Source organism: Suricata suricatta, chromosome 3, assembly GCF_006229205.1.
Source record: "Suricata suricatta isolate VVHF042 chromosome 3, meerkat_22Aug2017_6uvM2_HiC, whole genome shotgun sequence".
Lineage (NCBI taxonomy): Eukaryota > Metazoa > Chordata > Mammalia > Carnivora > Herpestidae > Suricata > Suricata suricatta.
The window spans coordinates 25332042-25347723 of NC_043702.1; the positions used below are offsets into that span (position 1 = coordinate 25332042).

The 15682-nt window shown below is 36.0% G+C and overlaps 1 protein-coding gene across 8 annotated transcripts in view; it reads left to right on the forward strand.

Moving 5' to 3' along the window:
* The window catches only part of ACADL (acyl-CoA dehydrogenase long chain), a 50006-nt gene that overhangs the window by 1229 nt on the left and 33095 nt on the right, over positions 1–15682 (forward strand). For 7 of the 8 annotated variants that reach the window (XM_029933922.1, XM_029933926.1, XM_029933925.1 and 4 more), the window contains exons 2-5: positions 4720–4875; positions 7156–7293; positions 9028–9192; positions 15022–15088. In XM_029933922.1, the coding sequence (XP_029789782.1) occupies positions 4720–4875; positions 7156–7293; positions 9028–9192; positions 15022–15088 (526 nt within the window). The remainder of the gene's footprint in view (positions 1–4719; positions 4876–7155; positions 7294–9027; positions 9193–15021; positions 15089–15682) is intronic. The other variant, XM_029933927.1, reaches the window with a different exon arrangement.

A 15682-nucleotide genomic window follows, 5' to 3' on the forward strand; every position in this document is an offset into this window, starting at 1 on the left:
CAAAGTAATAGCAATCTAAGCTAAAAAGGAAATTCCTCAGAACTGAGGTAGTTACTAAGTATCAGCACATTTTCCAAGTTCTCACAAGGCGGCTGATCTATTTACAATCCATTTTCCTCATACATAAACGGAGCACCTTTTCAATTTTGTCTTCTGTGATTTGCCTTAAAAAAATCCTTTAACTAACTAAATCCAGAAGAGTTAATAGAGTTTCTAAGTGGCTCTGTGACTATTAAAGGTAGTGTTTATAGGATCAAAAGCTTTGGATCATATAAAATCCATTCATCAGATAAACTAGAAGCATCTGGGATTCACTATTTAAGGAGTATGACAGGAATGATAAACTAGTTCGTTACAACATGCGTGGGACTCTGAGATGCTATGGGAGAGGAAAAATGACTGTTCTTCCTGAGGAGAATTGGTAAGACTTCACCGAGGTGGTGACTTTACTTTAGGATGCACATACTTTTCTAAGCTCTTCCCCAGGACTTCATAAAACTGTCATCCGCAGATTTTTGGTGTCAGTACTCTTTGATGCTCTGAAAGTTAATCCCTTCAGATTTTTTTTTTTGTGGGTGTTGTATTTATCCATATGGATATCAAAAGATATCTACAAAACAAGTTTTACAAGTACATATTTTGTTCATTAAAAGCAACAGTAGAGATTATGGTAAGTGAAGTAAGTCAGACAGATACTGTGTGATTTCACTTAGACGTTGAATCTTACAGAAAACAACAAGCAAAAAAAGGACTAGACACAGAACAGATTTGTGGTTAGGGAAAGGGTGTTGAAATGGATGAAGGGGATCAAAAGGTACACATTTCCAGCTATAAGGTGAGTCATGGGAGTGTAATGTACAGCATGGTGACCATAGTTAATACTGTATGTATATTTCAAAGTTGTTAAAAGAGTAGATCTTAAAAGTTGTCATCCCAAGGAAAACATACTATGAGTATGGGTAGTGATGGATGGATGTTAAGTAGACTTACAGTGTTGATTATTTCACAATGTATACATATATTGAAATCATGTGTCTGAAACTACTGTAATGTTATGTCAATCACATCTCAATAATAAGTAAAAGTAACAATAATAAACCCATTTTTATGAAAAATAGCTTTTTCAAAACAAGAAGAGAGACATTATTTACATTTGTATAGATTCTTTAATGTCTAGCTTAGTAGAAGACAGCCCAATTCTCATATCTGTTTCTGCTTTACTTCTGTTGGGATAAGTTATTATGGTTGAAGTATAGAAAGAGACTCACATAGAGAATTTTGGAAAAAGGAGACCTGAGGGACCATCTGAAGAGGTGTGGGACTATTATTATAGCAGGCTTCTTAATGTGCATATGGCTCAATCAGGGATGTTGTTAAAAATACAGATTCTGGGGTGTCTGGGTGGCTCAGTGAGGTAAACATCTGACTCCTGATTTCAGCTCAGGTCATGATCTCAGGGTTTGTGAGTTCTAGCCCTGCATAGGGCTCTGCACTGACAGTGTGGAACCTGTTTGGGATTCTCTCTCTCTCTCCCTCTCTTTTTCCCTACCCTGCTCATACACTCTCTCTCTTGCTCTCTAAATAAATAAAGAGAACTTAAAAAAAAATTTTTTTTTAAACTACAGATTCTGAATCTAGATCTGGGTGAGATCTGAAATTGTATATTTGTAACCAGTTCCCAAGTATTGCTGAAGGTGTTGGTGGAAGCTGCCTCCCTTTTATAATGTAAATGAATTTTTCAAAAAATAACAAGTAGAGCTTGGCCTGTTTAATTAGTAGAAGTTTCTTTTTGTACAGATTTCCTGGTCTTTATGGGGAGAAAACGGGCCAATTTATTCAGTAAAGTTTTCTTGGTCTTCAAGAAATTGATGTTCCAACACACGTGCTACAAGTGTTTTGGTTTTCTTCTTCATTTGCTCTCTTGAACACTTTTGACTGACCTGAAAGTGTGTATTCTTTCTGGCACTGCTTTCACTTTCTAATGTCTTGGTGTATTTTACTTAGAAATATTCCAAATATTTCTCAAGGTAATATGGGATATAAAATTTTAAGGTCTAGGCAGACTGGAATGTAAATTCTACTCTGTTATTTGCTAATTATGTTAACAAATGATTCAGTGTTTCAGAGCACAGTTTCCTAGTCTCAGCGCATTTTTTTATTCCTGAGAAAAAATTTCAATATGGAAAAGAAAAGCTATATGGACAAATGTGTGCAGGAGAGCTTTATTTCTACTAGCAGGAAATTGGAACCAATCTTTCAATTAGTGGATAAAGTAAATTTTAGTCTATTTGATGTAACATGTTAGTGGTATGTAAGACCGCTGTACATCCTGATCCTGTTACCTTGTTACTCTATCTACTATTTGCGCTCAATATACTCTTGGTGTCGCTGCTTTTTCTAGAACTCGTCAGATACCATCGCGTCTGACACCTTTTGCTCTAATTGGATTCTTTTAAAAAAATTTTTTTTAGTGTTTATTTTTGAGAGAGAGAGACAAACAGACAGAGCATGAGATGGGGAGGGGCAGAGAGAGAAGGAGACACAGAATTCAAAGCAGATTCCAGGCTCTGAGCTGTCTGAGCAGATTCCAGCCCGGAGCCCAACAAGAGGCAGAACCCACGAACAGTGAGATCATAACCTGAACGAAAGCTGGGTGCTTAAGTGACTGAGCCACCCAGGCGCCCAGCTCTAATTGTCTTCTTAACTTAAATTCTAGAGAAATCTGTTTGACTGTCACCTTGAGACATTTGCTCAAATCTTATTTTTCTAACTTAACCTACCCTGATTGCACTATTCCGTGCTTCAGCCATTGTCCTGGCCTTGTCCCAAACACACACTCTGATCTTTGCTCTTGCTTTTCTTTTCTGTAGAATTTATCATCTTATATATGCTATAATTTGCTTCCTGTTGTATCCCATTATCTGAACAGTGCTTGGTTCATAAAGGGTTCATAAAGTATTTGTTGGCCAAATTAATGAATAAGCTCTTAAAAATGAGGATTTGATGAGTAGTGACTATGAGAGCAAAAGGCAGACTAAATATAACATGTGTAGTATTACATGTTCACAGCCCAAGATTACTGCCTAAAAGGCAGCTTGAATTATATTCATAAACTCCACTAAAAGTTGCAAATAAAAGATAAGCCTAAAAAAATGACAGAAAATGCATATTAAGTGTATTACTGTAACAAAATACCATAGACTGGGTGGCCTAAACAACTGAAATTTATTTCTCCTAGTTCTAAAATCTGGATATTCCAAGATCGAAGTGCTGGTGAGAGCACGATTTCTTTCTTTTTTTTCTTTTTTTATAGTTTATTTTTGAGACAGAGAGAGACCGAGCATGAATGGGGGAGGGGCAGAGAGAGAGGGAGACACAGAATCCGAAACAGGCTCCAGGCTCTGAGCTGTCAGCACAGAACCTGATGCGTGGGATTTGAACCCGCCAACCGTGAGATCATCACCTGAGCGGAAGTCGGACGCTTAATCGACTGAGCCACCCACGCCCCCATAGCACTATTTCTTGTTTGTAGATGGTTGCCTTCTTCCTGTGTCTTCACGTGGTCTCTCCTTCTTGTGTGCACACTGGGAGAGAGAGAAAGAGAGATCTCTCTCTTACTGTTATAAGGCCATATATACTCTTGAATTAGGATCCCACCCTTATGACTTTATTTAACTACCTCAATAAAATCCCAGTGGGAGTTAGAGCTTCACCATGAATTTGGGAAAGACACAATTCAATTCATAGCATTCAATAAAAATACATAAAGTAAAAATAATTCATTTTGTAGGGAAAGAAAGGTTGAGACAACCTAATTGTCCATAAACAAGACTGTCTTTTAAACAAAAACATGAAGAAGAAGGAGAGGAATAGGAAAGGAAAGAGGGGAAAAAAATAGCAGGTCCATCCAAGGAAGAGAGCAACCCCAAACAAAATTCCATGCAAAACAGAAAAACATCCTTTGCTAATATTTGGATATATGGTAAAAAAATTTTTTTAAGATACGAGCTTGAGAATATACAAAATGATACACAGATTTTCAGAATCTTTTCAGGAGTACCCCAAGAGGGAAGTAAACTTGAAGACCACTGAACTAAAAGGAACTACAGAACAGTCTAATTTTAAGTGTAATATGAGGGGGCATGGAGAGGGAAGGGTCAGTTTCTGAAGATCTTGAATAATTCTGTTCTAATCCTTATAGAAGTTCATGGATACTTTTTTTATTTATATCCAGATTGCCTCTGATATGGCAGTAATATCCCCATAGTTCATATCTTACACACCTGCTATTTCAAATTATGTAATTCTGAATGAAATAGTAATTTGGAAATGTTAATATCATCTTAAATATTGTACATGATATGAACACTTATCAGTATTCTATGGTGGTATTGGAATTTTTACATAACTTAATTCACATTATATGATAACAGTGTTTTACCTCAACTCAGACGTGTGGGTAGTCATGGGTTGGGAAGTGAAGAGTGAGCTAAATGAGGACAAACTACTTGATCTCATCCAGGTGAGGAAGATCCTATCAAAAGTGGTGACATTCAAATTTGAACAGGTCTGTCAAATTTCAGACTCTTGCTACCTACCTCTATAGCGTCTCTGGGGGAAAGAATATCAGTGTTTTCCCATATTGTTCAGTGGCATTAATTTGGGTATGAAGGGTAGCAATTTCACTTAATTTTCTTAATGTATGTGTATATTTTTAAGGTATTCTCATTCTGGAGGGGAGGAACGTCTAGAAACTCCTTCTGCTGAAAAATTAACAGATATAGGAACTCGAAGAATCTTTTCGTCAGAACATGACATTTTCCGGGAAAGTGTAAGGAAGTTTTTTCGAGAAGAAGTGATTCCTTACCACGCAGAGTAAGTGGTACATTTTCCTTTAAAGTAATATGCATATGGGGTGCCTGGGTGGCTCAGTCAGTTAAGCATCCCACTTTGGCTCAGGTCAGGATCTCGAGTCTGTGAGTTTGAGCCCCACATCAGGCTCTGTGCGGACAGCTTGGAGCCTGGAGCCTGCTTCGGATTCTGTGTCTCCCTCTCTTTCTGCCCCTCCCCTACCCCTCAAAAATAAACATTAAACAAATATTTTTTAAAAATAAAGTAATATGCATAAAGAGAACATTAAGAATCATTTCCTAGGGACACCTAGGTGACTTAGTAGATTAAGTGCCTGACTCTTGATTTGGGCTCAGGTCATGATCTTACAGGTCCATGGGTGTGAGCCCTGAGTCAGGCTCTGCGCTGACAGCACGTGGCCTGCTTGGGACTCTCTCTCTCCCTGCCCCTCTCTCCGTCTCTCACGTGTCCACGTATGCCACTCTCTCTCTTTCTTCTCTCTCTCAAAATAAGTAAATTAAAAGAATAAAAAAGAACCATTTCCTAGAATGTTGTATGTTGTTCTATAGAACGTATACTGTGTTAACTGCTTTATTTACATTTTTCTGTTCTTAACTGCAATGCTGTAAGATCATGGGATTCTTAAGTTAGTTTAGATGAATTTTAAAATATACAACTAAAATAAGAAAATTTGAAAATTTGCAACTCAACCTGAGAGTAGTATTTTGAATACTCTAGTTAAACTCCGTGTTTTTTTCTGCTTCTTGAATGAATTAAAATACACGAAACCTCAACGGGCCAGTATAATGCACATCTTAGCTGGCAATGGACCACCTTACAATGTTTTTTCTACTTGATGAGGTATTTATTGATTAACTGATTAACTACTGCTCACCTATTTTTTTTTGACCAAAAAACTGTCATTTCTATGAAAATAGAATTTTGCTTCATTTCTAAAATTTACTTACTGCCAGTACTTTACTATAATTTAAATGTTTTGCAAAACATTTTTAAATTGCTTCCATTTAGATTTTACTAATGCTTTCTCGGTAAAAATTACCAAAATTAGCTAAACCTGATGCCATGACTAGTCTTTGGTGAAAAGCAACTATTTCTTTAAAAAAAAGGGGGGAAGAAAGAAAGAAAAGGAAGGAAGGAAAGGAAAGGAAGGAAGGAAGAAATTTAGTAAGGTACACTCTAGGAGAATCCTTTTTGTTCATTACTCTACTGATTTGAAACTTTGTCCCAGAAAAGTTGTTGGTGAAGATTTGAAATAAAAATGAGAGAAGTTGACAGATTTGGGTTCAATGATAAAAATATTTCCAAAGCTAATTTAGACAATATGTACATTAAAACATACATGACAATCAAACTCTTTTAAAATTTCTTGAGGTACCTGTGTTAACATTTCATCAGTATCTTCAAAAATATATCTCATTTTTAGTAAGTATATCTAACTCGCACTTAAAAAAATAAAATGGAACAAAAATTCTGAGATTCATTATTTCCAACTAGCTATCTCTTTTCTCATCATGCTATTCTCATTTTGTAAAAATGTGTATTTACTTTGAGAGAGAGGATGAGTGAGTGCATGTACGAGCAGAGCAGGAGCAAGAGAGAGAGAGAGAGAGAGAGAATCCCAAGCGGTCAGCACAGAGCCCAATGCTGCGCTCCATCTCACAAACTGTGAGATCAAGAGTCAGCCACTCCCACTGTGCCACCCAGGCACCCTGCCGTTCTCTTTTTTAAAAAAGAAAAGCAGAGGTTGCACAACCTTATTCAAATATCTATTCTTTTCAGGAGTTCATTGGACAGCAGCTCTGCTGGAAAATGCTTATGTGCTTCTCTTGTTCTTACTTAAACTGTAATGAGATTGCCTGCTCCTGTCACTTTTTCTATGTACTCATCCCCATAAGTTCAGCACTTTCAGGAAATACACGAAGGGCACTTGCCTTTACAGGACAGACTGGACAAATTTCCATGACTATAGGGCACAACTAAGGCCCCATCCTAAGAGGATGGGAGAAACTGTACTCGTGCATGGCAGTGCATGTAATTTGCAGGTCTGATGAATAATAGTCAAGGGAGGAGAAAAGTGCCAAATATGAAGAAGTAAAGAAGAGAATAAGAAGGAGGAGAAATGATAAAAAAGTCCAGTGCAAATAGAAAGTTATGGCCAATGTCAACAACAATTACCTTAACAGAACATTCCTATACAAAATCATTCATAAATTCAAATTATGACCATTTAAATAACACGAAAAACATTTCTTTCTCTGATTTGGAAGTCTTTGCTGTTTGCAGATGGGAGAAAGCTGGAGAAGTGAGCAGGGAGCTTTGGGAGAAAGCTGGCAAACAAGGACTGCTCGGTGTCCATACTGCACAGCATCATGGTGGTGTTGGCGGAGACTTATATTCAGCAGCTGTAGTTTGGGAGGAACAGTAAGTATGCAGACATCTGAAGTGGAATCTTGTTGTGTAAGCCCTCTGCTCACTTTTCTGAGATGATAAGATATGCTTTCTAATCTTATAATATTGAAAACTGTAAAATGTGAATGAATATACACACCATTTGCACAATTTTTCAATGTGTGAAGATAGGAAAATGCCCTCTTAAGTTGTTAGAATAAGTGCTGCTGAAAATTAGAGATTGCTTCATTTCTAATTGCCTCATGTGTTTATTTTTCTTCTTTAAAAAAAAAGTGGAAAAATATACCCATCAGATATATTTAAAGTTTAATAGATAAGAAGAAATAAAGATTTCAGTTGATGAATGGGCAAGATTTGAACCAACAGGTCATCAAAATGAAATATGAATAGGTTCTTTTATTTTTTATCTATCTAAAACTTTTTTGATGTTTGTTTATTTTTGGGAGAGAGAGACACACACACACATAGAGTGTGAGCAGGGGAGGGGCAGAGAGAGGCAGACCCAGAATCCGAAGCAGGCTCCAGGCTCGGAGCTGTCAGCACAGAGCCCGACATGGGGTCCAACTCACGAACCACGAGATCATGACCTGAGCCAAAGGAGGACGCTTAACCAACTGAGCCACCCAGGCGCCCCCCAATAGGTTCTTTTAGATGAAAAAAAAGTTCATTCTTACTACCAGTCAAATGCAGATTAAATTAACCTGGAGGTTATCATTTTGAGTATTTGCAAAAGTCAGTAAAAATTCAAAATCTTAATACCCTCTGCTGACAAGGTTGCAGTGAAAATGGTGTATTCATACTATTAATGGCATTATAAATTAGAACAATAAATGCTTTGGTGAAACATTCACCAATTTTAATTCAAAAAATGAAAATATTTCTGCTCTTTCATCCAGGATGCCACTTTGGACAATTTATCTTAAGGAAATAATTTAATAGAAAAAAGAGGAGTTATGTACAGAAATGTTTGTCATGTTAGATCATAAACCTCCAAATATGGAAGCCATCTAAATGTCTGGTCATGGAAGAATGAATAACTAAATTATTTTTAAAATGTAAATTATATTACATAAACAATCTGGAATATTTTATAGCTATTTCAGATTATTGTTGTGACAACATGTAAAAAAAAAAAGGACTTTTTCATGCCATATAATAAAAAAATAGTTAACGGGACACCTCAGTGGCTCAGTCGGTTAAGTGTCTGACTTTGGCTCAGGTCATGATCTCATGGTTTGTGAGTTGGAGCCCTGCATCAGACTCTGTGGACAACTCAGAGCCTAGAGCCTGCTTCGGATTCTGTCTCCCTCTCGCTCTGCCCCTTCCCCACTTACACTCTGTCTTTCTTTATCAAAAATAAATAAGCATTTTTAAAAAATTAGTTAAGTACAAATTCACACCATGACTGTGATTATATTAGAATATATGCTTATGGGCAAAGGTAATTTGCCGAAACAAAAACAGTTGCTATGTTAGGGTAATACAACTGTAGGTGATCCATACTTTGAAATGTCTTATCTTTTAATTCATTAGGTTAGTACTCATCGAACTCTGTTATAGTACTGTTAATTGTGCCAAAAATTAGAAAATTAGTAAAAACAAAGAGAGGAAATCTTCAGGAGTTCTAGGTTTGTGGGTAAATAGGCTATTGCGACACAAGGTGATAAAATTTAACAATTCGTTGTTGTTTAGTTGAAAATCAAAATAACTATGTCGTGCTGTCATTTTTTTTCTTTTTTCTCTAAGAGCATATTCAAATTGTACAGGCCCAGGTTTTTCTCTTCATTCAAATATTGTCATGCCCTATATTACACACTATGGCTCCAAAGAACAGATTGACCGTTTCATCCCCCAGATGACTGCTGGGAAATGTATCGGTGCCATAGCAATGACGGAGCCTGGGGCTGGAAGGTAAAGCAACATTCATTTGGTTCTAAGTTTTAGAAGCAGTGCCCTGACAGCAGGTATTTGCTCACTACTCGCTTCGTACCAACATTTGAATGATGTACGAGGAAGGATACAAAGATAAACACAAGCTTACTTTACAATCTCAAGTAACTTCAAACTCTAGTAGGAAAATAAGGCCTTAGCATATATATAGAACAATAACACCTAAGATATGCTGTTTTCAGATATTAATATAGGATGATGTAAATAAAGTGGTAAGGTATGACTTAAATTTGGAGCATGGTAGGTTTTGGATATGGTGTGACACTCACTGAGCAATGTCCAGCAAGCTGTTAGAAGTAGGGATTTGGGATTCTGGATGCAGGCTGGGGTAGCAAGAATTGGGGCAATGGGAATAAGATCATTTATTCAGCCATTTAAAGGTTACTTACTAAGTGCCTTTAATGTACCAGATACACAGTGCTGAAGAAAAACATATGTGCTCTCTGTGCTTATTGAGGAGAATGACGACAAACACATAAATAAGTATATCCCTAATTATAAACTATGATAGGTAGTATGAAGAAAATACAGTGCTATGCCAGAGACTAATGCTGTATGTGTGTCTGGTAGGAAAGGGAAGAATGAACTTAGATATGAGTGCTAGAGAAGGCCTATAAAAAGTGGTTACATGTAAACTGAGATATGACAGCTTTACAATATAACTTGAAATCTGGAATTGTGATATCTCCAGTCTTGTTTTTCCTTTTCAACATCGCTTTGCTATTCGGGGTCTTTTGTGATTCTATAGGATTATTTGTTCTGGTTCTATGAAGAATGCTATTAGTAGTTTGATAGGGATTGCATTAAATCTGGGTTGCTTTGGGTAGGATAGGCATTTTAACTATATCTGTTCTTCCAATCCATGAACATGGAATGTCTTTCCTTTTCTTTGTGTTGTATTGAATTTCTTTCATCCACGTTTTATAGTTTTCAGAGTACAGGTCTTTCACCTCTTTGGTTAAGTTTATCCCTAGATATTTTATTATTTTTGGTACAATGGTAAATGGGAATTATTTTCTTAATTTCTCTTTCAGCTACTTCATAATTAGTGTACAGAAATGCAACAGATTTCTGTACATTGATTTGTATCCTGCAACTTTACTGAATTCATTTCAATTCCAACAGATTTTTGATGGAGTCTTTAGGGTTTTCTATATACAGTATCATGTTATCTGCAAATAGTAAAAGTTTTACCTATTCCTTACCAGTTTGGATGCATTTTATTTCTTTTTGTTGCCCAATTGCTGTGGCTAGGGCTTTCAGTACAATGTGGAATAAGAGTGGTGATAGTGGACAGTTTTGTGTTATTTCTGACCTTAAGGGAAAAACTCTTAGTTTTCTCCCATTGAGTATGATACTCACTGTAGGTTTTTCGTGTAACACTTTTATTATGTTGAGATATGTTCCCTCTAGACCTACTTTGCTGAGGATTTTTATCATGAATGGATGTTGTACTTTGTCAAATGTTTCTTCTGCATCTATCCTTTCTCTTATTGAGGTGACATATCATGTTGATGGATTTCTGAATATTGAACCACCCTTCCATTCTGGGAATAAGCCCCCCTTGATTGTGGTAAATGATTTTAATGCATTGTTGGATTCATTTTGCTAGTATTTTGTTGAGGATTTTTGCCTCTATGTTCATCAGAGATTTTGGCCTGTAGTTCTCTTTTTTTGTGGTGTCTCTGTGGTTTTAGTATCAGGGTAATACTGGCCTAATAGAATGAATTTTGTAAGGTTCCTTCCTACTCTATTTTTTGGAATAGCTTCTTTTTGTGTTTATTTATTTATTTTGAGAGAGAGAGAGAGAGCACTCGAGAGCATGTGAACACAAGTGGGGGAGGGGCAGACAGCGAGAGAGAGAGAGAGAGAGAGAGAGAGAGAGAGAGAGAGAGAGAGAGAGAGAGGGAGAGGGAGAGAGGGAGGGAGGGAGAGGGAGAAAAACCCAAGCAGGCTTTGTGCTGCCAGTACAGAGCCCAACACAGGACTCAATCTCACAACCCTGAAATCATGATCTGAGCTGAAATCAAGAGTTGGATGCTTAACCAACTGAGCCACCCATGTACCCAATATTTTTTGAAATACTTTGAGAAGAATAGGTATTGGCTTTTCTTTAAATGCTTGGTAGAATTTGCCTATGAAGCTGACTGATCTGGAACTATTGTTTGTTGGGAATTTTTTTTATTATTGATTCATTGATTGCTGGTAATTGGTCTGTTCAAATATTCTATATTTTCCTGCTTCAGTTTTGGTAAGATATGTTTCTAGGAATTTATCCATTTCTTCTAGGTATAAAATTTTCCATGATATACTCTTACAATTGTTTGTGTTTCTGTGGCATTGGTTATTTTTTTTCCCTTCACTTGTGATTTTGTTTATTTGGGTCTTCTTTTTCTTTCTCTCTCTCTCTCTTTTTTTTTTTTTTTTTTTGGATGAGTCTTGCTAGAAGTTTATCAGTTTTGTTCATGTTTTCAGAGCCAACTCCTGGTTACATTGATCTGTTCTATTGTTTCGTTTGTTGTTTTTGTTGTTGTTTTAGTGTCTATATTATTTATTTCTGCTCTATTATTTCCTTCCTTCTACTGGTTTGGGGTTCTATTAATTCTTCTTTTTCTAGCTCCTTTAGGTGTAAGATTAGGTTATTTGAGATTTTTCATGCTTCTTAAGGTAGATCTGTATTGTTATAAACTTCCCTCTTAGAACTGATTTTGCTGCATTCTAAAGATTTTAGACTGATTTTCATTTGTTTCTATGTACTTTTTGATTTTTCTTGGATTTCTTATTTGACACATTAATTGTGTAATAGCATATTATTTATCCTCCATGTATTTGTGCTCTTTCTAGATTTTTTTCTTCTGGTTAATTTCAAGTTTCATAACATGGTGGTCAGAAAAGATGCATGGTATGACTTTGATCTTTTTGAATTTGTTGAAACTTTTTTTTATAGCCTAGTATGTGATCTATTCTGGAGAATGTTCCAGAATTGTAATCCAGAATATTACAAGTTATATTACAAAGCTGTAGTAATCAAAATAGTATGGTACTGGCATAAAAATAGACACATAGATCAATGGAACAGAATAGAAAACCCAGAAATAAACCCACAATTATATGGTCAATTAACAAAGGAGGAAATAATATACAATAAGAAAGTCTCTTCAATAAATAGTGTTGGGAAAAGTGGACAGCTACATGCAAAAGAATGAAACTGGACTACTTTACCCTATACATGAAAATAAACTCAAGGTGTATGAGACCTAAATGTGAGACCTGAAACCATAAAAATCCTAGAAAAGATCAGAGGCAGTAATTTCTCTGACATCAGACATAGCAACATTTTTCTAGGTATATCTCCTGGATCAAGGGAAATAAAAGCAAAAATAAACTATTGGGACTACATCAGAATACAAAGCTCCTTTACAGCAAAGGAAATAATCAACAAAACTAAAAGACAGCTCACTGAATGGGAGAAGGTATTTGCAAATGACCTACTCAATAAAAGGTTAGTATCCAAAATATATAAAGAAATTCTACAATTCAACACCCTAAGACCAAACAATCCAATTTAAAAATAGGTAGAAGACATGAACAGACATTTATCCAAAGAAGACATACAGATGACCAACAGACACATGACAAGATGCTCAACATCATTCATCTTCATGGAAATGTAAATAAAAACTACAATGAGATATCACCTCACACCTGTCAGAATGGCTAAGATCAAAAAACATAAGAAACCACAAGTGTAGGTGAAGATGTGGAGAAAAAGGAACCTTCATGCACTCTTGGTGGGAATGCAAACTGGTGTAGCCACTGTGAAAACAGTTTGGAGATTCCTCAAAAAATAAAAAATAGAACTATCCTACAATCCAGTAATTGCACTAGTAGGTAATTACCCCAAAATTACAAAAAACACTAATTCAAAGGAAAACATCTACCTCTGTTTATTGCATTATTTACAAAAGCCACATTATGGAAGCAGCCCAAGTGTCCATTGATAGATGAATGGAAAAAGAAGTGGGGTGTATTTATGTACCTTGGAATATTACTTAGCCATAAAAAAAGAATGAAATCCTGCCATTTGGAACAGACCTAGAGAATATAATGCTGAGTGAAATATGTCAGTCAAAGATAAATGCTGTATGATTTCACTCATAGGTGACATTTAAGAAGCAAAACAAATGAACAAAGGGAAAAAAGACAGAGAGAGACAAACTGAGAAAAAGACTCTTAACTATAGAGAACAAACTGATGGCTTACCATAGGGAGGTGAGGGGGATGACTGAAATAGGCATTGGGGAGTAAGGAGTGCACTTATGATGAGCACTGAATAATGTATAGAATTATTGAATCATTATATTGTATACTGTAATTAATATAACACTGTATGTTTACTAGGATTAAAATTAAAAACTTAATAAGTAAAGTAAATACCTACCTATATTACTACATTAAAAAAATAATAAAGTGAGATGTGACAAATGAGAAAGAACCAACTGTGCAAGAATAAAGGGGAGGAGCTTCCACACAGCAGGACCCGGTTTTCAAGGATGAAAAGGCGAGCAGACAGGAAACCTTGGACATTATGCTTCCTTTGGACTGTACAAAAGACAGATACAGAGACAAATGGATTGAGTTTGAAGGAAATCTAGACCAGTGCTCTGTCATGAGCATGAAGTGAGTTTGAAAAGGTGATAGGACAGGAGTGAGAAGTTAGTAACAGCAAGGCCACAAAAGTGTTGAGAGTTAGAAAAGATCATGGCAGGCCACTGGTGGTCATCTTTTAATAGTCATTTCAGTAGAGGGGAGGAGCAGAAACTACTATGGATGAGACACAGGTATTGAGAAAACAGATACAGAGAACACAGACTAATCTTTCAGAGCTTGTGGTAAAAGAGTAAAGAGAGGCAGTAGTGTGACAGGCCAGCACAGTAAGGGGAAGGGTTTATGTTGAAGAAAACAGCAACTTCTAGGCCAATGGGAATCAGGCAGTGCAGAACAACAACCTAAAGGTGTGGCAGAAGCAGTCATTGAAACCTCAAGACTTGTTTCTGCAAAAATCAGGGCCTAACGTTTTACATTTGCTTTTCTGACAGGGCTGTTTATTTTTTAAGTGGCTTAGCATTCCATTGTGTGACTTGGCAACATGCTTAAATTGTATTTCTCCTTCCCAAATATAAACCTATAATTACAGGCCAATACTGATACTTAGTTTTGTCAAAGATAAGAGGTTTTTGTTTGCTTCTTTTGCCTAAAATTGTTATCTAAAAGAAATACACATTTAATCTCCCTTTGCTTTTAATTTAGATAATTTTTCTAAGATAAGTGGCCGACTGACCAACATTTGGATTACATCATGTTAGCTCTGCCACAGTATGGTCCTGTTCCAGACCATGAGATGCTAGTTCTCACTAAAATCAGATATCCTAATTTGCCCCCAATTTACACATGCAAACAAAGGCTTGCTTGATTTTTATTTAAATTCTCTGTCCTGTCTGTGGTTAGGTGTACATACTTTAGAAGGAAACTGAGAACAAGAATGGAGAAAAGAGGCAGATGGTTTTATGTAATCTTAACCATATGTTCATATATAAATGGTTTAGAATATAATACATCAGACGTGGTTTTTTAGTGCATTTGTGTGAACATTCTTAGTGTTAGAAGTCAATTTTTTTCATGATATGAACAGTTTGAATTATCACAGTATATACATACTTAAATAACAACATGTATATAATTCAGTTTTTACCAACTAATGTATTTTCCTTCATTTAAAAAAAATTATAGTGATTTGCAAGGAATAAAGACAAATGCCAGAAAGGACAAAAGTGACTGGATTCTCAATGGAAGCAAGGTGTGTAAAGAGGAGCTTCTATTGCCTTTCTGACCTGAGTCACGCCCTGAGTAACAGTGTCTCAGAGACTACTCGTTATTGATTCTCTTGTTCTATGGACTCATGTAAGAATTGAATTTACTTAAGTTGTTTTGAGGACAATATGAATTTTGCAACATTACATATTACATGAGATCTGTTCTTCTTGTATGTTTCATTTTGCATGCTCTCCTCACTAATACAGCAAATGTTTTAGTTTCTAAATAGTCCTTATCAAGACAGAAAAGGGGAAGAAAAGGCTCACATGTCCAAATATGAGACAAACAATAATTAATAAACTTGATGTTCATGAAAAATTGGGGATAAGATTTTCTTAAAAATATCAAGAAGAGTTTCAGAAGTTCTTAGGAGAAAAGGATAGCTTTGATAGAATTTGAGAGCCCTTTAATCCTTCTGAGAGTCACATCAACCCAGATGAATTGGAAAGTCCCTCCAATTAAGGTTACAGACAGGCTCAGAAGTAAATATGTCCCTTAGAATCTAATATCACTAATGGCAGAGGATTTTGTATACCTAAAACTGTGTCTGGTACACACTCAGTAAATATTTATTGTT